Source organism: Rhinolophus hipposideros, assembly GCF_964194185.1.
Source record: "Rhinolophus hipposideros genome assembly, chromosome: 1".
NCBI lineage: Eukaryota > Metazoa > Chordata > Mammalia > Chiroptera > Rhinolophidae > Rhinolophus > Rhinolophus hipposideros.
The window spans coordinates 108,217,968-108,241,817 of NC_138047.1; the positions used below are offsets into that span (position 1 = coordinate 108,217,968).

Genomic DNA, 23,850 nt, shown 5'->3' on the forward strand with positions numbered 1-23,850 from the left:
CTCCAGACGGGCAGTGGAAACTCAGCGGAGACTTTGGAACTAAAGCGACTAAGAACCGTGTACTGAGAAAACCCACTTCTGACTGTCCGGCACAGCCGTGCAGGCGGCAGACCCTGTGCCGTGGAGCCCTCGCCCGGTCCTCGTGGGCAGGGCGAGCCTCAGCCGGACCCCGCGGGACGGCCCACCTAGCGGAACCTGCCACGGCCGGTCCCTGCTCTCCGCGCCCACACCTTGCTGTCACAGTTCCTTCTGCTCTGCAGTGCCCTACTCTCTGCTGGCACTGCCAGTGCTCAGGCTGGAGGCCTCCCTCCGCTGGGGTCATTCTTGGGGCTTGCAGAGGCATTTACACCTATCCTTCGCATTCTGCTATGCACTGACACAGAAATACTGGATTATTTTTAGTTTCCCGCATACATCACACTGCCTCTTACCCCCGGGGTCTTTGCATAGGCGGCCCCTCACGTAGGCTTCCTGTTTGTCCCACTCGGTCTCCGGCCTCTGCCTGGACCAACGCTCTCATCTTTCCAGATATAACCTATTGGCGCCTCCTCCACAAGCCCTCCCGTATTCACCAAAGCTGAGATGCACTGAACTGTGTGTGTGTGTTCCCCATCCCCAATTCAGGTGTTGAAGCTCTAACCCCAATGTGACTGTATTTAGAGAAAGCTTTTTTGGAGGTAATGAAGATTAAGTGAGGTTATATGGGTGGGTGGGGTCCTAAACCAATAGGATCGGTGGCCTTAGAAGAGGAATAGAGCTCTCACACTCTCCAGGCCACGTGAGGTCACAGGAAGACGGCGGTAAGCCAGGAGGAGGGCTCGCGCCGGATGCTGACCACGCAACACCCTCATCTCAGACGTCCAGAACTGGGAGAAAGTAAATGTCTGTTGTTTCATTACCCAGGCTGTGGTATTTGGTTACAGAAGCCAAGCTGACTAAGACACTGGGTGAAATGCCCTCCTGGGTGCTCCCGCACCACCCAGCAGGAAGCATGTCCCACTGCACTCTTACTGCCATCCGTCTGCCTGTCTGTCTCCCACATCAGACCGCAAGCCCCTGAGGGAAGGGAGACCACCTTGTTGGAGGTGATTGTCCCAGCAGGTAACAAGGTACCTGGCACAGGGTGAGCTCACGCTATTTGTAGAAGGTAGAAAGAACTGTTGGATGAACTTAAATTATACCTGCGAGGCCCTCCTAAGGAGAGCCAGCACATTCAAAGTGTTTAATGAACACTAGTGACGGTCAGTATTATTACTATTCGGCCCTGCTGGGTAAGCTCCTCGGGGCTGTGTCTGATTCCTCTCTGCGTTCCCCTCACCCCGCCGCATCTAGAAGACATTTGTTTTCAAACATAGTTGAAGAAGGAACACCTAAGTGATGAATGAATGACAGATGAGGAGAAACTGCAGCTGAAGCAATCAGTTGCGCCATCCAGCAAACACAGTAGAAATACAGACCTTCCACAGGACAGAATTCGCCAGAAACTGAATTATAATTGATACTCAGAAGTCATGCTTGCATTTTAACTCCCTCACAAAGCCATTACTAAGGGGCGGTGGGGGAGAAAGACTGGAAGTTGAAGTTAAATTTTAAATAACGAAAAAGAAGTCAAGGAAGGATTTTGAGCAAGAGACTCAGGTGGCCAAAGAGGTCACTATGTAAATAGTGACCATTGAGAACAGGCTGACGTGGGGTGACCGAGAGACGGAGACGGTTCAGGGGCATCTGCAGTAACACTGATAAGAACACCGAGGGGCGCCTCGAGGATTGTGAGAAGGGGGCGTCGAGCGGATCACGTGGTTACACAGTCCAGACGCCCCCATTTGCCGCAGCCCTTCCAGCCTGGGAGGCAGAATGGAGGGAGGGAAGTACTAGCTGTGACCGCGGTGGTGTGACTGTGGTGTGACCGTGGAGGTGGCAGAGGTGAGGCCTGTCCCAGCTCTGAGTTCTTCTTCCTTATTGTGCTATAGGTATATTTGTGTATGATAGGCAAATTCTCTGCACCTCTCCCGTTCCCCGACATCCAACATGCTAACAGAAAGCAGCCACCCTTGGCTCTCAAGACTTAAGTTAGAGGCTCTCAATGGGGAGCATGACTCAGCCGGAGGAGAGTGGATGCCCCCCCAGAGCAGAGAAATGGGCTTTGTATCCCCTGGGGGAGTTAGGGAGTTTTCCGTTATGCAGGCGGCCCTTGAATCACGTTATGCTGAATCCTGCTTTTGCTGCTCTTTATCTGGAAATTCAGTGTGGTTAAGAGAGGTGCGCATGGAGGCCAAATCGACACAAGATAAATGGTGGTGGTTTTCTATCATATCGACTTAGCAAGGCTGGAATTACATCTCCCCCAATTCCCTTTCTTGGACGGTTCTGGGTGAGGCTGGCCACAGGCGCCATCTGGGAGCCCCTGGAAGCTGTGCAGAGGGGCGGCCGCTGCCAGCGCATGTGCAGGGCGGTGCGGGCTGCCAGGTGTGGCTGGACACACAGCACAGCCTGGCGCTGAGCTGCTGGCCCTCCGTGTGGGCATGGGCTGGCACTGGGCCCGCAGCTCCTGCCGGTCTCTTCTGAGTCCTGAGCCAGGGGCCTGCAGCTCTGTACGACGGGTTCCACCTTCTCCAGCTGGTCATCGGGTTTGGAGGAACTGAGAGACGATAGTGGGCTCCCATCTGTCCTTCCTCTTCCCCAATTCTCATCCAGCTTTGCTTCCTGATGGCCGGTCCCACAAGCCTTCCAGGGGCTCCTTCACTGGTCCCCACATGACACAGGGCCTTGTCCCCACAGTAAGCCCTTTCCTCCACGACACCCCTGGTGGTCCTGCTTCTCTGATAAAACCGGACCTGATAGATACAGGTGCCACAAAGCTGTCACAAGTTCCCCAGTAACTGAAGCAGCATATCCCTGGCCTGACCCGCAGGTCAGTTCACCGCCATTGTTCTTCCGGGCAGGTCATTTCACCACAGACATTTGATCAAAGAAGCCACAGGGTGCTGTCACCGATGACTCACTGTTCCCCAGCAAGAGTCCTTCGATTACTCTTGCTTCTGGAATTAGTTCAACAAAAGTTGCCTTTGGTCAGCAACCATGGAATGGCTTCTCTGAAGGACAGGACATTACACATCAGCTTCTCAGGCTGAAAATGACCGAAGGCCCCGAAAGACAAACAAATGTACTACCAGTTTCTAACCACGAAGTATGGTGAGGAGAGGGGAAGGAGGGTGGGAGAAGGCTAGGACCCGGCGTTCCAAATCCTGGGAAGGACCCTCATCAAAAACATTTATTTTACTCACTGTTATTAGAAAGAAAGGAGTCCAGTGATGTTTTGAAACACAATCAAGCCATTTAAATTGTGTGTGTTTTCTAATTAATTTACTATCTTCTGAAATAGTGAACACTTAGAAATTATTTGAATGTGTTTTTCCCAAGAAGTTCTTAAATGAAAGAGAAGTTAAAATATTTAACTTATAGATCTCAAAACCAGTCTTTCCTAACCTCCTTACCAGAACTGTCCCTTTTTGCATTCAGAGCATAACAAACACTTACTTACTACTGTTGGGCTTAGTCTGTATTGGGACTGTTCTGGAAGCTGAGATAACTGGCCTGAGTGAGCTGGGAAAGGCCCCTTGCCGTCCAGGGGCTTCCAGCCCTGCCTGCCTGGGTTCAGCACATCCCTCTCCACATTCAGGAAACACGTTGGCGTGGGGGGCTGGGGGGCTGTAATACTCAGATTAGCTTCTGCTTGGCTGAACTCGTTCTGCTTGTTTACTGCTGGGAGAGAGAGAGCAGAAAGCTCAGTGTCCACGTGGCAGAGACTCGGGCAATGCGACGACCACATTGGGCTGGGAGAGCGCGTATCCACAGGAAGACAGGTGAGGCCAGCGCCGTGAGCGTAAGTGCGCGGGCAGCCCCGGGCCACAAGAGCAGTCACCCTGCCCTCCACTTCCTGATGGAAGCACAGCCCGCTGGACGCCCTCAGTGGACACATGCTCAGACCTTCCACTTTATTACGAGATAGCAGCACACTGCCAAACAGAATATCGAGAGGAGAAATAAAGCCGATGATCCAAAAATAAATTCCAGAGACAGGTTTTCAGTGTCAGAGTGGCATTCTTCCTCTGAATTTGCAAGGGGGGTGCAAGAGGCACCTCTGAGAGCCATCAAGCAGGCAACTAAAGAGAGTCACACCCAGACCACTCTACCTTAGGTCAAAAGGTTCTGGTAAAACCTGGATTTATTATTTAAAAAGGAAGAAACAAAAGCCTCGGACTGAGATACCTATCTGTTTTGTGCCCATTAATTTTTCAGCCTGGCAGACACTACTCTCCTCCTGGCACAATGAAGGTGGGGGACACACACCCTCTTGTTAAAGTGGGGATCCCGCATCCATAAGAACATGCCATGAAAAGCCATTTCGCTCTGAAAAAGGGTACCCCCTTCATTGGGATCCATGTTTCCACAGCTGTTAGGTTGGTACAAAAGTCACTGCGGTTTAAACTACAAAAAATCCGCAATGACTTTTGCACCAACCAAATACCGCATAAGTTTCCACTAATTTTGAGTCACAACAATCTGAATTCCCAAAGATACTGAGAAGGCACTTTTGACATTTCAAAGCCCTCTCTGTATTTACCAGTTTGGGTTCAAAACTGACATCACTCACATTTGCACAGCGTTTTGGAATGTTCTATCCCCACACCCAGAAAGAGGGCTAGGCTCTCCCAGTCCCACGAGTCAAGAGGCCAGCTGGGGCCGCCGACCCCGACACTCACTTGAGGTGATGTATTCTGGAGCTTTCCCCGGGCTCAGTGGCACGGCTTCCTCATAATAACCTTCTGGGAGCGAGGACGTCGGTAACGGCGGCGGCCCACTGTCAGGAGGCTACAGAAAAAAGGAAAAAAACGACGTCACTGGAAGTAAACGTCATATTTTCAGATAGTGACCAGCACCTGCCTCTTTCCTTTGTAAAGTCTCTGGCAAAAAAGAACGTCATCCTATGAAGAGGTTCTGAAGTTCGGGTCCTGACGGGCTCTTACTACTTTCCTGCTCATGTCCACCCCCAGCCTGGCCACAGCCACACGCCATTCAGTCCATACAAGCCACTGGCCATCACCAGACATATGGCCCGTGTCCCAGGAGTGCCCTGCACACACTGTTTGTGGGCACAAAGTACCCCTTTTCCCAAGTGGAACGGGCTGACACGCATGCCCGAGCTGAGACGCGTGCCTCTCTCATGGTCCCCACACCACTTACCCTCCGGGGTCCCTGCGGCCCACAGCACCATGCTGGGAGCTCCAGAAACACAGAATGGTTCAGGTCACCAGAGCTCTTACAAAGGGAAGCACTCGTTAAGGCTACCAGCTCACCATGCTCCTGACACTTGCCACGGAAACTTCGAAAACAGGAAACCATCTAGGAGACGCTCTCTAAAAGAAACTGGAACGTTTCTCTGGAGGAGAAATCTGCTCATTACTAAAACCAATCACATCAGTTTCTTGTCAAACTCTGGCATTAAGACACTCAGGTCTTGAAGCCAGAACTTTACACCACGGAAGAGCTGGCAGGCTCAGGACTACTGCCGTCGGGACCAAGCCCCGAGGGCGCTAACGCACACCAACCTCCTTCCTACAAGCTTCTGTAGGTTTGCTGGTTCTGCCACTCACCGGTCCTCCCACCGATGGAAGGGACCGAAGGGAAGGAAAGCCAACACCAGCCACACACCTGCTCGTTGCCCGGCACTGTGCTAAGCAGGCGCCTCTGTGCTGGTTACAGGACCCAGGAGACGGTCCATCACCTTTTACAGGTACAAAAAGTGAGGCTCAGTATCTCAGCGCCTGCTGGAAGTCAGACGCTCCTCCATGACAGAGCTGGGGACAAACTCCAGGTCTGTCCGCTGAAGACCTTTCTTTCATTCTCTCTCTTCCACCGCCCCCCCCCCCATACACACCTTTGGTAACTCATTCACACTGCCTATGTTCTGTGAACAAACTGGAAAGATGTCACCAAGAATGGGACAGAACAGAGGCCCCTACTGAAGATCTACCCCGTGAAGAGCCAAGTAGAACAATGTTCCACAGAAATCAAGGGTTTTTAAATATGCGTACAGTGTCCAGAATGTAAAATTCCACCACTCTCCATCTAACTCACCGCAGACTCCAGACGTCCTCTGTGAGTGACTAACCACCACTGTGCATTCAAGCTGCCCCTTCCTCGGGCCAAGGTCACGTGCACACATCCCTCCTGGACTTGAGGCAGTCGTCTCCCTCCCCCGCAGTCCGGTTCCCTCACCCCTCTCCCACGGCTGGCTCCCATCATCCTGTGTCACACTGGGTCGCAGCCAGGTCACTCACACCTTCTTGAAGACGCAACGCTTAACGGGAACCTGACCCACCGAGCTCCACCCCAGGCCAGGTCTGAACAGAAGTCCATGCCCGGTGGAATCTCTGCTTGTTGCTTTTGGAAAACAGATGTCTGCTTCAGAGTCTTTATTCATGAAATGGAGTTTCAACTTCCTTTTAGGATGTTGAAACAGTCAAAATTATTCGTGTCCTGGGAAAGCAGTGCGAGTAGCTGAATGAAACCAATGAAACAGCACAGACTCCCTCCCCAGTGCTGCAAGTAACACGGGCGTGTTAGGGGAGTTGCTCATCGTCATAGCTGATGGTTCTGAAACATTCGAAAACCGAGGCACGGTTTCCCCATAGCAAGTAATGCAAAATGGATTAATCCATTCCAGACCTTTAAAATCAACCCAGAAAACTGCAAATTTAGCATGAATTTTACTATCTAATGATACCATAGATCCATAAAACTTACGGCGTTCGTAAACAGAAATGTTTGCCAATGGAGACGTTTGAAAACCGAGGTGCTGCTGTCCTTCTACAGGAGCACCTCTCTCTCCAAAAAGGGTCCGCACAGGACCTACCCTTGAAATCCTGCCACAGGCTCTCACACTTCGGCAGAGGTGTTATGGTTTGTTAACAGTGGGGGAGAAGCTGGAAAGAGGTACCCCGAACTGCTTTCTGAGGAAAATCTTCCTTCAGATCCTTTCCAATAGGTAAGAATTCACTGAAATCACAGTTAACAGGGATTTTTAAAGGTGCACAGCAGGAAAGACAGGTTTCCAACACGACCGTGGCAAACCAGAGGCAGACAGGAAACGAGAGCAGAGGGAGGCGACGACGCTCACACGCGGGGTGCCTTCTGCGTGGGTCCCCCTCGTCCAGGGTCTTTGTAACCTTCCTGTACCTGAATCCCGCTCTCCTCACTGCAGATGCGGGCACTGGGTCATGACCCGCTGATGTCCGTCCTGGCTCTCAGGTTCCAGTTCTAGTATTCTGATGAAGCCAGCTTTACCTGGTTTGAAATTTTAGTGAGAGTTGACTGTGTCCTCACTAGATGAGAAATGACATTACAGCCTCTGGCCAGAGCACGTACTTTAAAGGTCCCTTCGGGCAGTAACACTGCACACCGATCAGGGCATTATTCTCACTGGATTTTGTAACTTTCATTCAACATCAGAAGAGACCCAGCCTCTGCATGAAGCTCTAACACCGTCTTGCATTCATCACCAGTGTTCTCCTGGGCTCGCTCTCACAAAACACATGCTGATAAAACAAGGGCCTGAAATCTAACCGCCACAGCCTCCTTCAATGCTTAAAAAGAAAGATGAGAAGCTGTTTTCCTCAAAGAACAACTGACCTTCGCTCTGGACATAAAAGATAGAAGTGGCACAGCGCGCTGCTCACTAGATAGCTTTTAAATTCACAAAAATATTTCGCCTTCAAGTTAATGCTTACGGGAAAGTCGCGTTTTAGTTTAGGAAATCTTATCCGCCTTAAGGCACATTGTAAATTTCTCCTTTAAGGGCTCCAAGTCTTATTAGAGCAAACCGGTCCTAACAACTGTATAGGAGGATAAGCTACAGGTTCGCTTGGCTCACAATACTGGCCTTGATTTAATTCCCATCGTTTTGGAAAGAAAAGCCCACTAGTCTCTGCCTTTGCTACTTTAAGGAAAAGCCTTACAGAGAGTTCTTTTTCCATTAATAATAACAATTATGCTTACGTAATTGTGTGGTATAAATATAATTATTATTGTTATTACTATTATTTCAACAATGTGACAATAATAACCATCATTTACTGTTTGCCAACCATGTATCAGACATTGCTCTGGGATACTTTATATATATTTTTTCTTGTTCAGGAAATAGCAGAGATTTGGACATTTTGATTACACTTTTACAAATGAAGAAACTGAGGCTCAAGAGATGAAAGACCTTGCCCAAGGTCACACATGCTAGGAGATTAGGGAAGAAGCCGTAGAAAGTCAGCCAGAGTCAGCACTGACCACTGAACCAGAAGCTTCGAAACAGCAGGAATGCCATCCCTAAGTCACGACTGTAACCCTGTGTGCCTTCTAGTTTGTGCGGGGAGGGAGATAAGGGGGGCGCAGTGAGCAGAACAGGAGTCGGGAAGGAAACAGGGCCTAGGCGGCCCACTAAGGCTACCGGGTCACACTGACTGCCACATCACACAGTATAACCGACCCCTCAGCTCCCAAGAGGCACGGGTTCCCGTACCATCGACGTCACGCCCAACACCTTTCACACCTTCCCCCTCTAACTCACACTCTGCCTCTCTTCTGCTCCCCATCACTTTCCTCACCCCAATTTATTACTTAGTCCTTTGCACTAGTAACACCAATAGACTGAGAGCTGATTTCAGCAGAGAACAATACCAGCCGAGAATGTGGAATCTCTTTCTGACTTCAATTCTGTGTAGAAGGTGGTGTATGCAGACCCTCTCGCTGGTGACAGGGGTTAAAATCCGTGAAGAGTAAGCACCCACGAGAATAAATCTGGCATAAGAAAAGTAGGGTTCATGCTCCAGTTCTGTCACGTATCAGCCTTTCCTACTGTCGCCTTTCCTACTTAGTATAGGACCTCTAACCGGCATGGATATTCCGAAGCCCCTGACAGCAGCGTTCATGCCATAAGCTAAACTTCCACCGCAGTTCACACTTTAGGAAGGTATCCAGGCTGCTGAGGGAAACTGAGGACTGGAGTAAAGTAATTCTCAATCAATAACAAAATGTTATAGTCTCAGCTGCAGAAATGGTTTAAATCCTAAGATCAAGAATTTTGAGTAAGTAATCTTCTGGACGAAATAAGAGTTTTTGCCCAGATTATACCCATTCCATTCTGATCGCTATTTAATTTGCATTCCACACAGCACTTGAGTAAACACTGGTAAGTTTTCTCTAGTTCTATTTATGCGCGCCTGGGAGGGAATGAAAGCCCCGGGGGTGGGGGGGACCCTAGGCTTCCACGAGGCGGGGGTGGGGGAACAGCCCAACAGGCGTGCACACAGGATGAGCCTGTGGGTGCAGCCAGAGCAGATTTAAGGCAAAGGTGCCCCTGGAATTAGACACGAGACTAAACTCAGAGAGTCTCGAAAGACAAGGGAAAAGGAACCAGATGGTTCTTTGTCCACTAAAAGGATCACGTGTGATTTCACAGGGAAACAAATGGTTGAGTTGTTCTAAATCTTGGGCTTTCGTCTTAACTCCGCAACAGGTAAAATACCTGACTGTGTCACATGATCTCAGAGCCTCGTAAGCCCATCTATCACACAGAGGTGATAAAGTTGCTGTGAAAGTATTTAGGAAGGATAAAATCTACCACGGACATGGTGGTAACTTCATTATTTCATAAACACAGAAAGTAGATCGGGGTACCGGGGCCTGGGGAAAGTGGGTGGGGAGTTAGTGTTTCATGGGGACGGAGTTTCAGTTTGGGACGATGGAAAGTTCTAGAGGTGATGAAGGTGATGGTTGCCCAAGGATGTGAATGCAGTTAATGCCACTGAACTGGACACATGAACACGGCCAAAATGGTCAAGTATATGTTATGTGTATTTTACAATAAAAACCTTCATTGTTATCTGCTGACATAAGGCATCACGTTTACACAAGCTCTGGCCCTAAGATATCAAAGAATGAAATCGCTCTCTTCTACCCCATGTAAACACAATGTAACCTACTCCCTGCTGTTTAAATTATCAAATAAAAATATTTCTAGAAAATGCCTTGATTGTGTATCATACAATTCACACAGAGCCCCAAAGGATCCGACCTTGCTCTTTCCTCTCAGCCATGAAGATCTGAGACACCCGTTAGTAGACCCAATGCTCTTCTGAAGAAGAGGAGGGAGGAGATAAAGCACAATCGGTGATTGTCTGGATCCGACCCGGTCAGGGAAATGGCTGCCTCAGCGCGGGGTGGGGCGCGACGGCCAATGTCAACACAGATGGGACCCACTTCTGGGGGGGGGCACCGTTGCAAACGCCCTCTCAGCACTTGCACACTCAGTACAGCCAGTGGGGGCTGCACAGCCCTCAGTATGAAACAGAAACAACAATCTGCGGAAAAGCACAGCTCTTCCCAGAAGTGTTCTCATCACGCATCCACATACTTTGGCCTATTCTAGTGGCCCCTTGGAAGAGCAGGGAGCCAAAGTGGACGCCAAGCATGCCGCGGCCCACACGTGTGATTTCAAAGACTTAGGAGTTCTGAATTTCCACGTGGCACACTCGCCAGCCCCTTCACACGCACTCAGCCACACTAAAGGGGCACCAGTTCACGCAGGACGCCTCAGGCTGCCGCCACACCTACTTCGAGAGCAAAACCGAAACATTCACACATTCCCAACATGACAAAACTGACTTCTGACATGCTCCCTGAGCGTGAGCCGTCATCATCGACATTCTCTGCTGTGCAACATGAGAAACACAAAGAAACACAGAAACAAACACCATCTTCTAAAGATTACATTTTGTTTCATTAAAAGACAGTGGAAATCAGGTGCTGTTGCTGTTCAGTGAGTAAAAATATCAGTTATGCAAGAAGAGTTTTACAGGTCTGCTGGGAGAAGAACGTCAAGAGACAGCTCATGATAACTGCACAAGGCACTGGTAGGCACTAAACGGATACAAATAAAAGCTCTTTTTTTGAGTTTCTAACACAAATACAATAAAAGGCAGCATTCGTTCAATATATGCTACATTAGAAGTAAAAATACAATAGCCTCTTAGATGACTGAGAAAAAAGCGGTTGGAGAATCATGAATCTTACATATATATCTATATATATATATATATCATATATGTCTGTAAAAGAATATATACATCCTTCAGTCACGGAGAGTTCCTTTGGTGATGGTCCCAAACTGCTCTGCACGGACACAGGCCCTCCATGACCTAACCCCTGGGAAGTGGCCCCAGCCTCACCTGCAGATGACCCACCCCCGTTGTATTACCCCCCAGCACAGAGGCGGTGCAATGTTCCCAGACCATCTGGTTCTTTCTCTGGCTGGGCCTTAATTTAGGGCACACCTTGTGCCTGGCACAGCTTCCCACCCATTCCATCTTTACTCCACTCTAAGCTAATTGTCCTGGAAGTCAATCTGCCAACAGCAAATGGCCCACTGGCCAGAGGCCTGCTCACCAAAGGCAGACTGAACTTACTGAATGACTGGCTTACTTGCTAATAACAAATTCACTGGAAAACTATCAGAAAAACAGAGTAGAGCTATCTTAACTAATCTCTGCTGACCTGACAGATGTTCTTCATTTCCTCTGTCAAATGCCCTGACAGGTATCCAGAAAACACTAAACATTCAGGGTCACCAGGCTCCCCCCACCTCAGTGCCTACAGATAGTCCCATCAGCTGTCCCATTTATTAAGTCTCATTTATTGAGTCAGCTTTGTTATTTAAAGTTTCATGCTTAATACTATAATTATGTAATTAACTTGATTACTACATAAATAAACCAATGAAAAAAATGAGTGCAAAGGAGAGCTAATAATTCTCTAAGATGCTTTAGGAAGGTTCAGTCAGGACACACTGCAAAAAGAAAAGTTATTCACACCAGGGTGAGCACGTCAGCTGTAAGAGAACAGCACAGCACTCAAAATTCTAGGGACTTGAAACTCAGGTTTCACAAGTGTCTAACTTTCACTCCACTTTAGGGAAACAAAAACTGGAAAAGATTAACGAAGTGCCATGGGTGTAGATTATGCAGAAAAGACAAGTAGAATCCACTGTGTAGCCCTATAGTCAAAGAACCTTGACCCTGGATCAAACTCCTCCTAGTTTTATAGCAAGTAATGGCACGGTTTGGAGGCCCAGAGAAAACCCACCGGACACCCAAGTGTTGGACACCAGTAGGGAGAAATCATCTAGGTTTCCGGGAGGGAATTCCCGCCCGTTCTCAGGAATTTTTTTCCGCTTTCCCGTTCCCGAATCCTGAGATACAAACTGTTTTCTGTTCTCCACAATGAATTGTTTCCACAAAGTGACAGCTGATACTACCAACCACCTGGGTTCAAAGAGCCAATTTTCCCGATTTCCCGACCAACTTTTCTCGAGATTCGGGAATGGGAAAGCAAAAAATTTCACAAGAACAGAAATTTCCCGCCCGGAAACCCTAAAATTACCCATTGGTCAAACTGCTACTCAAAAATTATTGTTTAAACGTAAAATAATTCAAGCGTATGTATATCTTTTTGACAATTTCCTACTTTAACCAACCTTTTTGGCTCATCAACCACCAGTTGTGATTCCATCGGTAGGAGGGCTTCTCATACACCTTCAACCAGAGCAGTCTGCCACAGGCATTTCACAGCCAAAGGCGGGGCAGAGCATATGTGAGTGAGAATGAATAATAAACTGTATTTGAGGGGGAAAATCCATAGAAATGGAAGAAAATGATGGCTATGCAATAAGTATTCTTCCGTTGGAATTGGCCTTGAACCTGACCTACATACCCTCCGTCTGGCCTGGCACATCTGGGACATGTAATTTAGGCCAGACCAGTTAGACAGCTCTTCATATGGCACTAAAGAGCCCGTGAAATTCCTATAACCCTCCCTACACTTCTGGCTGCTTCTAGATGTTTGCATTTCACCTTCAATCTCCAAACAGCTTTCCAGATCTGAAATGTGACGATGATATGTGAGACCCTGCATTTTGGGACACATCGTAGGAGAGCCACAGGCTCAGACAAGCTTAGAAAGAAAAATAAAAGTAAACCCGGAAACTCATGAACCACTGAATTCTCAACTAATTCTTTCTCTTTTCAATAAATATCCGTTTATAAAATTAATACTATTGACATACTTCTGGACTATAATTTTGCATTATATCTAAAAACAGCAAATGAGAGTGAAAAATGGTCAAGTCAGTTTCTACAACAAACAGGATGAGAGTTAAAAAAAAGAATCATTAAAAAGAAGTTTATAAAGAAGGAAAAATACATAATACATAATGTTAAAAAAGAAAAATAGCACATAAGAGTCATATATTCAATATGCTCTCAACTGTGGGGAGATTAAATGTATAGAACCAAAAAAGCATGCAAGGTATAAATGTGAACCACATGTGTAATTTAAATGTCCCTACAAGCCATAGAAATTTATGAAATTGATGTTATTAATATCGCTTCTTTCACTCAGCATATCCAAAACATAATTCAACATGTAATCAGTGTAAAAATTAAGGAAATATTTTACATCCTTTCTCTCAGAAGCCTCCAAATCCGGGGTGAATTTGACACACACACTCATCCCAGTTAGAACCAGCCACACTGCAAGTGCCCAAGGGCCACCTGCAGCTCGTGGCCCCTGCACCGGAGAGTACAAGTAGAGAAAGGCTCAAAGTAATTGTGCCCGAGTGAGAACAGTGGCGCTCCAGGGCAGGAATCATACCGATGACCTTATTTACCTTTGGAGGGGGTGTTCTACCTTCCACAGTGATCTTGTTAGAAATGCAGCACCAGAAGCCCCATGTAGACCGAGTGGGTCAGAATGTGCATTTTAACAAGCTCCCCAAGGAGTTATTTAGACATGAGCGTTTAAGAAGGGCTACTCTGTCTGGTAGCACCTAGCTATCACCTGGGGCTTACTACACGCAAGGCATGTATTCTAAGCATTTGCGATATATCAGCTCATTCTCCACAACAATCATATGAAATAGGTCCTATTATCATACTCGTTTTAGAAATGAGGTGTCTGCCGCACAGGAAGTCACGGTCTAAATCATGTGAGGATGTGACAGCTGGTACCGGAAGCAGGCAGCAAGCTCCCAGTCTGCACCCTGCACCCCGCTGCCGGCCGGGACTTTGGCTCCGGAACTGGCTTCCAGCACCGAACAGAGCCTTCTCCCACCTAAGAGTTAGGTTGGCATCAGCTTTGCTGCCACACTGCCCCAACACAGTACTGGAGAAAACAGGCTGGATTTGAAATCCAAAGAACAGGTTACAATTGTCACCCTTCCTCCTTAGTACAGGACCGTGAGCAAATCACATCTCTTCACTGAACTTCAATTTCCTTTTCTGGAAAATGGGTATACATACTATGTACATGCTTAGAGTTAAATCAGGGGTTCTTTGAGGTCAAGTTGTCAGAATTAAATGAAATTATAAGTGAAAAACTAACAAGCATGCTGTGTGATGTGTGGTAGGAACCCAGTAAGTGCTAATTTCCTCTACCCTCCTCTACAATGGTAATGACGGAGTACCTACTGGCCATCAGCCATCAGTTGGGGCCAAGGCAGGATGGAAATAAATGACACATGGCCCTGCTTTCCTGCAGTTCTTATCCTGGTGGAGAGATAATTAGATGCTTCATAGAGAAAGCGAACATTAGAAAGAGAACTGCCAAGTAACTGACATCGATCTAATTTTGAATGAAAGTCTAATTTCCCCGAGTAAGCAAATTAGAAAACAGCAAAAGGCAGAGAAGGCTGAATGGTACATGAAGAATTGTGTATGCGAGTACACCCAGATTGCGAAAGTGGCAAAAGAACTCCAAAACAAATTTTGAATGAGTAAGATCAAATAAAATACACATTCCTGGCACATGAACGTATTTTTCTTCTGAAAAAAAAAAATTTTTTTTTTAATTCCAGAAGAAGCATAACAATGAATATCAAAGTTTCAGGCTAAGGTATTCAAATCCAGTTAACCGAGAAAGGGGTCCGGCTCCCCAGGCTCGACTGCCATTGTTTCACCTGTTAAATCCTCTGTTTCATTTGTTTGTTTTTTAATCTAAGAACAGATTTCCATGGATCTGTAGCTCCAGTAATTTTCAAAGAAACACCAGCCTCCTGAGGGCAGGTTACCCTTCCAGCCTCCCACTCAGCTCTTCCTAGCAGCCGGAAAACACTCCGAGGGAGCCTCCTTTCTTCCAGAACTGGGCTTGCACCCCCTGGGGCCAGGACGCTGGCGCCCAGTGCCCCTGCTGCGAGGGAGGGGTTACTCACCAGCCACGGCTGCGGGATCTCAGGCAGAGGCATCTGGGGAGGGGCCGGCAGGCTGTGGGGGGTCTCTTGCTTGGGAGCATGATCTTTCACGTCAAAACCTGTAAGTATGGACCAAAAGCACAGAACGAGTCAGGAGGGAGGCGATGGCACTGCTACCAGCTATCACTCAGCCCCATAGCGAACACTTGGCAAATGTTGACTTCCTCTAATCCTTCACAACGATCCTATGAAGGAGCATTCTCTATGGCTGGGGAAAAAAAAAAGGTTAAAGAAGTTAACTGAAACATTACCAGGTAGAAAGGGGGGAGCCAGCAGCAAAGCCGACAAGCCTCCCTGTGCCACGCAGCCTGTCAAAGGAGAGTTGTTGCCCTGAACTCCTACTCAGGTTAGCACGTACCCGTGTACGAAGGGGGCAGACGCTTTGCTGGGAGTCAGTACGTTGGTATTAAGTGCCCTCTTAAACTCCAATACTGTACCAGACATACTTTATTACTGATGTGACTGCCACCAGCACGTATCCTCAGGGCACTCATATTCCAGGAGGGAAGTCAAGTATATACGTATACAACTGACTCTTGGAAAACGTGGTGAGCATTGTATCAGTGATGGCAGGAAACAAGCAGAAACCACTTAGAATTTGGGCACAGTATTATTTATACGCCAAGAGCTCACCTGGAAGGACCTAGAAACACGATCACTTAACACGATGCTACAAGACTAGGCAGAGAGATCTGAAAAGACAAAGTCTCTGAACTCTAGAAGCTGCGACAGAGACCAGAATTTTGGCAGAGAACTGGAAACGATGAAAAAAGAAAAAGAACGAATGGACACTTCACCACTAAAACAAGCAGTGGGAGAGTTGTAAGCAAATTAAAGCACTGAAGAGAGAATCAGTGAATTGGCAAATATCGGAAGATGCATTCAGAACTCAGCATGGAGACAAAGGGGTGGAACTCAGTGGCCAGAGGAAGAGAGGAAGAGAAATCGGGAAACACAGTAACTCCTGGCTGGGGAGTGTTCAGAGCAGTGGGGGCATGGCTGCAAGAAGGGCATACACGGAGGAGATGAGGCTGAAAGGAAGCGCCACCTCTCCTCATAAGAGCAAGAGCAGAGACCCAAAGTCACTAGTTACTGGGTATCTACCGTACGTCAGGCGCTGTTTGGAAACACTTTATATAATCTCCTTCAATCCTCACACCTGCCTGTGCGGTACATGGTACTGGCCGCCCTTGTTACAGATGAGGAAACCGAGGCATCAGGAGATGAAGTGGCAACGTCACACACGTGTGTCCCCACAAACAGGACCTGGCCGGACCATCAGCTCCTGCGGCTTTCAGAGCAACAATTAGTATCAGACCCGGTATTCATTATATTATATTATATTGTATTGCATTGTATTGTATTGTAGTATATTATATTATATTAATTACATGTTATATTATTATATTTATTATATTATATTACACCCGGTCTTATAGTAAAATAATACTGGATCTGATATTAATTTTTGCTCCAAAAGACGCATTAGAGCTGATGGTCCAGCCAGGTCTTATTTTTGGGGAAACACGGTACCTGGTGACTGGCAGAGCCAGGAACCAAAGCCAGTTTGTGGAGAAGATACACATGAAACCTATGGGCCTGGGCTTTACCGGGGGCAATGGCAGACTCCGGAGGGTCTAGGCAGGGAACCAACAGCATCATTTCGAAAGTGACCACTTCACTTTGCCTCCTAAACATGGTGCTCGTCCTGTGCTCCCATCTGAGTAACTGGTTCCCCCGTCCACCCAGGGTCTCACGTTCAATCTGCTGCCAAATCCTTCAGCCCGTGGTCCAGACAGGTGACAAATCTATCTGTGTCACATCATGGCTTCATACACTAAAAACGAGTGAATTGTACACTTCAAACGGGTGAAGCGTGTGGTATATGAATTATCTCTCGATAAAGCTGTTAACGGAAGTCCCTACATCTCACCCACCTTCTCCTACAGAGCAGTCCAGACTCTGCCATCACAGGCCCCAAGAACCGCCCCAGCCCCTCCACCTCTCTCTCTCACTGCACTGGTCTGGATTCCCCTCTTAGGGGCTCCCCCTGCCCTCGAATGCCCCCTACAACAGTACTTACCAGGAGTAGCACTCCCTGCTTTCCTGCCCTCCCCTCTGTGCACAGAAGCACTAAGGCAGCAGGCCCGCCCGCGGCTGGCACCTGGGAACGTGGATTTCAGAAGTGCGCCCATCGTCCCTAATCGATCAAGTTGGTTCCCTGTGTCTAGGCTGCCAAACAATGTGGTTTATGACACACATCTGCTGTGATGGTTAATTTTGTGTGTCAACCTGACTGGGCCGAGGGAAGCCCAGACTGCTGGTAGAACATTATTTCTAGGGGACTCTGTGAGGGTGTTTCTAGAAGAGATCAGCATTTGAATTGGTGAGCTAAGTAAAGGCGGTGGCCCTCCCCAACGTGGGTGGGCATCATCGAATCCGTTGAGGGCCCAAACAGAACAAAATGTTGAGGAAGGATGAAACAGTTCTCTCTTTGAGCTGAGGCGTCCATCTTCTGTCCTCAGACATTGGCACTCCTGGTTCTCCAGCTTGAGGACAGGTGGGGACTTGTGCCCCCAATTCTCAGCCTGAGATTGGATCACACCGCCGGCTTTCGTGGTTCTCTTCCTGCAGACAGCAGACCGTGGGACCTCCGTGCTTCCATAAGCAATGAGCCAATTCCTACAGTAAATCTCCTCCTCTTTTAGCTCTATCTCCGTCTATCTCTAGCTCTGTCTCGATCTCTGTCTCTCCTATTGGTTCTGTTTCTCTGGGGAACCCTAAGTAACCTGCTTTCCTGGGAGTCTGAAATTTTGGTAGTGCGCCAGGCAGAGGGCACCTACATGGTCATCCCCCAATAAAATCGTTGGGTACTGAGTCTGGAGTGAGCTTCTCAGAACAGAAACATCACACACAGGTTGCTGCACTTTTGTTGCTGGGAAAGAGTGTACTCTGTGTGACACCGAAGGGAGAGAAACTGCATGAAGAAGGCTGCATACAGATTCTTCCAGACTACACCTGTGTCTTTCTCCCCTCCAATCTGGCTGTGTATCCTCACTAGCTTGGTCATAAATCCTGGGTACAAGAAAGTATAACTATATGCTAAGCCTTTCTAATGAATCTCCAGATGTTGGGGTGTTCTTGGGAGCCCCCAACAAATCCACTATTCCATTAGCGCTTTTAAGCTTTATCTTTCTGTAGGTAGAGACTAAGACAGTACCTGGCACATAGTAAAACCTTCAGTAAATTCATAAGTTAATGAAGAAATGATTATGTTTTAGAAAGATGGCGGAATTAAAGATGGTTCAGAGGCAAAAGAGACTGAAGAAGAAGAAAGAGCAGAAATGTGAATGAGACGCACCTTTAGAGGATTGTATCCTCAGCAGGATGTCTGTAATTACTGCCTTTTTCTCTCTGACAGTTGATGTTAGATATTCATGGTCCAGAAGTTCAAGAAAGAGACGAAGTTCAACTATTAACTCTTCCATTGCTGAAAACAAAGAAAAGAAGAGGGAGGGTACTGTTAGACCCATTGATTTGTAAATGTCACAAGATGAAGGTTAAATTTTACTCAAAGCATTCCATTTTCAGTTTGATAGTTGAATGCAGTATTCCAACGTGAAAAACAAGTTGGCTGCAACCAGGTCAACTAAAAGATTCGTGCCTCATCTTCTAGACAATGTGCTAGTCTTTCGCTTTTGCTTTGAGGCAACAAAACACGGCTGGGAGAAGCTCCAAGGCCAGGCTGCCAGCAGACGGAGTCATGACCCGGAAGCCTGGCATCATCATTTGGTCAGTTGCATGATATTAAATTTCAGTGTCAAGAAGGCGATGGTGGCTTAAAATGCCAAACAGTTTTCAAATGAGCACTAGGACATGGTTTCGGAAACTCAACGCCCAACTCTCCGCTTTGTAGGACTGGCTGCATCCCCCAGGATGACTGTGAGCACCTTTATACAGTTACAGCAAGAGATGCTGGCTGCCCACGAGACGGAGGGCTTAGAACACACGTGCAGGGCCTGGCTTCCTGTCATGTGACAGACTTTCTCTCTGATATCCGCAAGACTGGACTGGGCTCATGTCAGCAAGTTTTAAACCATGCTGTGAACCTCTGACGGACTCCAAAAGCCTTTCAGAGCGTTCGCAAGGCCAAACTGTTTTCCTAGTATTAAGACACGATTCACGCTCTCCTGCACCACTGGTGCAACACGCAAGGATGGTCAAATGCTGGCATGTGAGGCCAAGCAGTGACACCACACTGCACACCACATACTTCACCATCCACTTGCAGTGAAAAAGAAAAAAGAGCTACTGTCACTTAAGAGTATCTTTGATGACTTTGACGAAGAAGTAAAACTCATTGCTTTAGTTAAATCTCCACCCCTGAGGACACCCCCTTTTAGCACCCTGTGTGATGAAATGGGACGTGCACGTAGACCACGTCTGCAGACTGAGGTATACCGGTTGTCTGGAAGGAAGCATCACTTTCGGATTTTGTCACCATTTGGGAGATGGGCACTGCGTGGTGAACCACAGGGTCACACGGTCACACATGGGTAGGGATCGATGTACCGCGTAAGGCAGCTCAAACACTCTCATGAAACAGGATGGACGGCTCTTTCTGACACAGCTTCAGAGTTCACATTGCAATGGAACTTGAAGACACCACTACTGGTTGAGTTTTGGTGTAGTGTCAAAGAAGAATGTTCTCAATCTTCTGAAAAGGCGCTAAAACATGCTTCTCTTTTCCAACCATGGATCTGTGCAGGCCAGATTTTCTCACATACTTCCCACAAAACGACGTCTCATTGCCACCTGAATGAGGAAGGAGAGTCCAGCTCTGCTTCTATGAAGCCAGACACTGCAGGTACTGGCAGAAATAGAAAACCCTGCCACCCTCCCACAAATGATCTTGTTTGGTAAGTACAGTGACATTTCATAAATATATGATTTCTTAAATGAATTAACATCTTCAAAACCTGTCAGTTTTAAATTGTAGTATCATAAATATCTACAGATATCCCCACATAAATAAAAGCTCTTTGGGGTCTTTAATATATTATTTTGAGACCAAAGAGTTCTAAGGAAAAGAGTTCGAGAACGCTGGTTTCCGGGATTCTTTCCCAATCTACTGTTCTACAAGTCTCCAACACACTCCAGGATCTAAGACCCTAAGTGAGGCCACCCTTTTTACAGACACGCAGAGCCTCGGGGTGCACAGCACCTAATAAAGACAGTGTCTCAAGTCAGTGGGGCAAAGGCAGACTATCCGAGTGAGGACAACTGGTATCAACTAGCGGAAGAAAAGATAAAACTGAAAACATACACTAGAAAAAGCACTCAAGATACTGAAGAATCAAAATATAATAAATGAAACCATTCAAGTCCTTCAAGAAACAGCAGGTGAATCCTTTTACAACCTTGGTGTGGGAAAAGATTTTCTGTGACTCAAAACGAGATGTAAAAAGAAAAGGCGGCTCAAGGAGACGACAGAAAAATAAAAGCAGGAGCTCCTGGAGTGAGGACTGGTGGTGGACGTCATACCCTCCGTCCCGCCTCGCGCACGCGCACACACACAGCGCAGCTCGCAACCTCGGGGAGCCTCACTCCGGCAGCACGCCTGCCTACACCCGCTCTTCATGCTCACTCTCCAGAGGCTGGGTCACTGGGGAACTGGTTTCATCAAACCCCATCTCCTGTGCCTCACTGAGGAGCACGCTGCCACATTTGCGGCTCCAATTAAACAGTCGGTGAAACACGGCTGGCCCAAGACAAAGCTGCTTTTCAGAAAACGCCCTTGTCCTCTGCATTCTTCTTCGCGATGACGGTCCCCACCTCGTATCAGATTGTGAACTAGCCCCCGCTTCTTTCTCCAGCCTCATCTCTCCACTCCCCGCCTTGGGTGTCACACTGTAACTTCTGAACGGCACAGCGTCCCACCTGCATCAGGGAGCTGCGGGCCGAACCCTGGCGCTGCTGCAGGCGCACCCTAACATGCAGCCCTGTGTGGGCGACAAGCCCTGACGAGCTCAGGGGAGGCCTCTGTGGCAGGCCCTACCAACTCAGGAACAGAAATGAACCCCATGGGATGGACTGAACCTAAAAATTCCTAAGAGGGGGTCATGGCAGGTAGTCTCGTCCTAGGCCTGTAGCTTCCTTGACAAAGGTCAGTCTTTACCTTAAACGAGCCTGTCTGTTGTCTTTGTGCATCTAAGATAACAGGCCCTTGGAATGTCAGTCATCCCTTTTCCTGACCCCTCAGGGCACAACGCCCCCCCACATACACCAGAGCAGGAAACTCCAGAATCCCTCATTGTTGTTCTTGTCCCCCATTACCATCTCTACACGCTGTAAAAAGTGAACTATTAACTATCCTGCACCCACCTGGGTAAAAGAAGTACCTGTCTCTCCAATTTACCTTTTGTCCAATCCCAGAGATTTCCCTGCTTTGCTTTCTCCCACCCCCTTAATCTACCACTAATGGATTTCATGTACCCTCCTTTGATTCTAATGTATAAAATAAGTTGTGAAGCTGCCATTTCCGTTGAGATTCTGCTTCCCGGCAAGTGTCAGTTTGGCTCCAATACACTCTCCTAAGCCTTCTCTTAGGTGGGACGTCTCGTCGAGACACACACACACACACACACACACACACACACACCCCTGCACACCTCTTCTGCTGGCTCCTACCTGGCTAAGCGCCAGGACTCCCCTCCTCACCATCACCACCCCTGGCCGACCTCATCACTGTCCCAGCATTCGGGTGTAATGATGGGCTAATTTGTCTCCTCCTTCAGTCAGTAGCCTCTAAAGGCGGGGCCTCCCTGGAACTGCGCTCTGCACCTTGAGTACCTAGCACAATGCCTGACGGGAAGCTAGACCCAACAGACACTCACTACGTGTTTGGTGAATTAATTCACTTGTTTGTTTCTAGATCTCCACAGCAGGCAACATTCCTGAGATTTGTTTTGAAGAGAAAGTTGCAGAGAAAACTACCATGGACCATCCTGTCATCGTAACTGTCTCCCGTGACATCCTTAGACCACAGGCATTAAAGGCGACAAAAGACTGATGCGACAAGTACACTTTTCCCAGCAGGCGATCACCACCAGGCTGGGCCCCCTCTGCTGAGACCGCCAGGCGCTGTGTGAGCCTCAGACGTGCACGTAGGGGCCCGGGTGGCACTGAAGCACGGAGCCGACCGGAGCGAGGCACCCGCATATTTTCCCTTATAGGGTATTGTTAAGACGCTTCCAAATGCCCCCACAGGCCTCTGCACAGAATCTAAATGGGCTGCCTAAAGGTTGGTCTGAGAAATCTCAGAAAAAGCGGCACAACTTTAGATACTGTCTGGTTGGAATGTTTCCCTCCGGCGGACTACATCTAAAATTCCTTAAGAGTCCTGCTGAGCGTTATCTGAAGGAGCGGATGACTCAGTACCGGCCACTGGGCTGCTCCGATGCCCAGGGCCCCGTCTAGAAGTGCGAACACTTATGTGCCAACAAGACTGCTGTGGAGAGCCGGGGAGAGGCTCTGAGCACACGCCTCTGACTCCAGAGACATTCCGCCAATGCTGCTTTCATCTGAATCTGAAGAGATCAATAAGGTCCCTACTTGTCATTCTCGGGTGTCTGAACAGGACCGAGGACAATCATGGCTGTTTCCTCCCTGACTCTGAAATCCCAAAGGCGAGTCTGCGTTTCTGAAAGGGAATGTGCACGTTCGTCTCTTCACCTTTCTCCTCGGTGCTTACAAACTCGTCACAGGGCTGTAAGTACAGCACAGGGGACACAGCCACTAATGTGGTCACTGCACGGTGCCAGGCGCGTGCGAATCAAGGCTCACGCGTAAATTATATAAATGCCTAACCACGACACTGTACACCTGACACTAATACAATGCTGAATGTCAACTGTAATTGAAAAATACAAATAGTAATAAAAAAAGTAAAGGGGAAAAAATACAAGGGTATGTGTGTACAAGCCTATTCTGAGTCCTGAGAATTCTCCCTTCTGCATTATATAAAGCCCGCAAGGAATCCCCAAAGGAATGGGTGTAAAACTCCACAGAACACATTCTTTGGGCAGTTACTATGATTCTTAAAAGTCAGATTAATAGGTGGATGGATAGGCAAAAGCCCTACCAGAAAATATCCTTCGACGTAGTGTTTTGGAGAAAACAAAAGACGAAACCTAGACCTGCACGTGTTTTTACTGATCGTGATGACGTATGCAAGCTGGCAACACAGGAACCAGACTTCCTGATTTCTGAAGCCTGAGTCCTAGGCGGGCAGGAGAAGACTCCTGCTAAACACCAAGCTGGCTGCTGACACAAGTCTGAAATACAAGATTGCGGGCATAGTATTTTCACTCCATGCACATCTCCTCAATGTACCTCACAGTTACGTTATTTAGAAGCCGACCATGTTCAAGACATTGTATTCAAAATCTACAGGAAGTCGACACGCAGGGCTTCATAGTTTAGAGCCGCAGAAG

At 47.9% G+C, this 23,850-nt stretch overlaps 1 protein-coding gene across 7 annotated transcripts in view; it reads right to left on the reverse strand.

Moving 5' to 3' along the window:
• AFAP1 (actin filament associated protein 1) overlaps positions 1–23,850 on the reverse strand; it is a 124,689-nt gene that overhangs the window by 55,019 nt on the left and 45,820 nt on the right. For 6 of the 7 annotated variants that reach the window (XM_081058637.1, XM_081058638.1, XM_081058634.1 and 3 more), the window contains 3 exons: positions 18,717–18,845; positions 15,317–15,414; positions 4,764–4,872 (listed from right to left, as the gene is read on the reverse strand). In XM_081058637.1, coding sequence (XP_080914763.1) covers positions 4,764–4,872; positions 15,317–15,414; positions 18,717–18,843 — 334 coding nt within the window. In that variant the 5' untranslated portion in view covers positions 18,844–18,845. The remainder of the gene's footprint in view (positions 1–4,763; positions 4,873–15,316; positions 15,415–18,716; positions 18,846–23,850) is intronic. The other variant, XM_081058636.1, reaches the window with a different exon arrangement.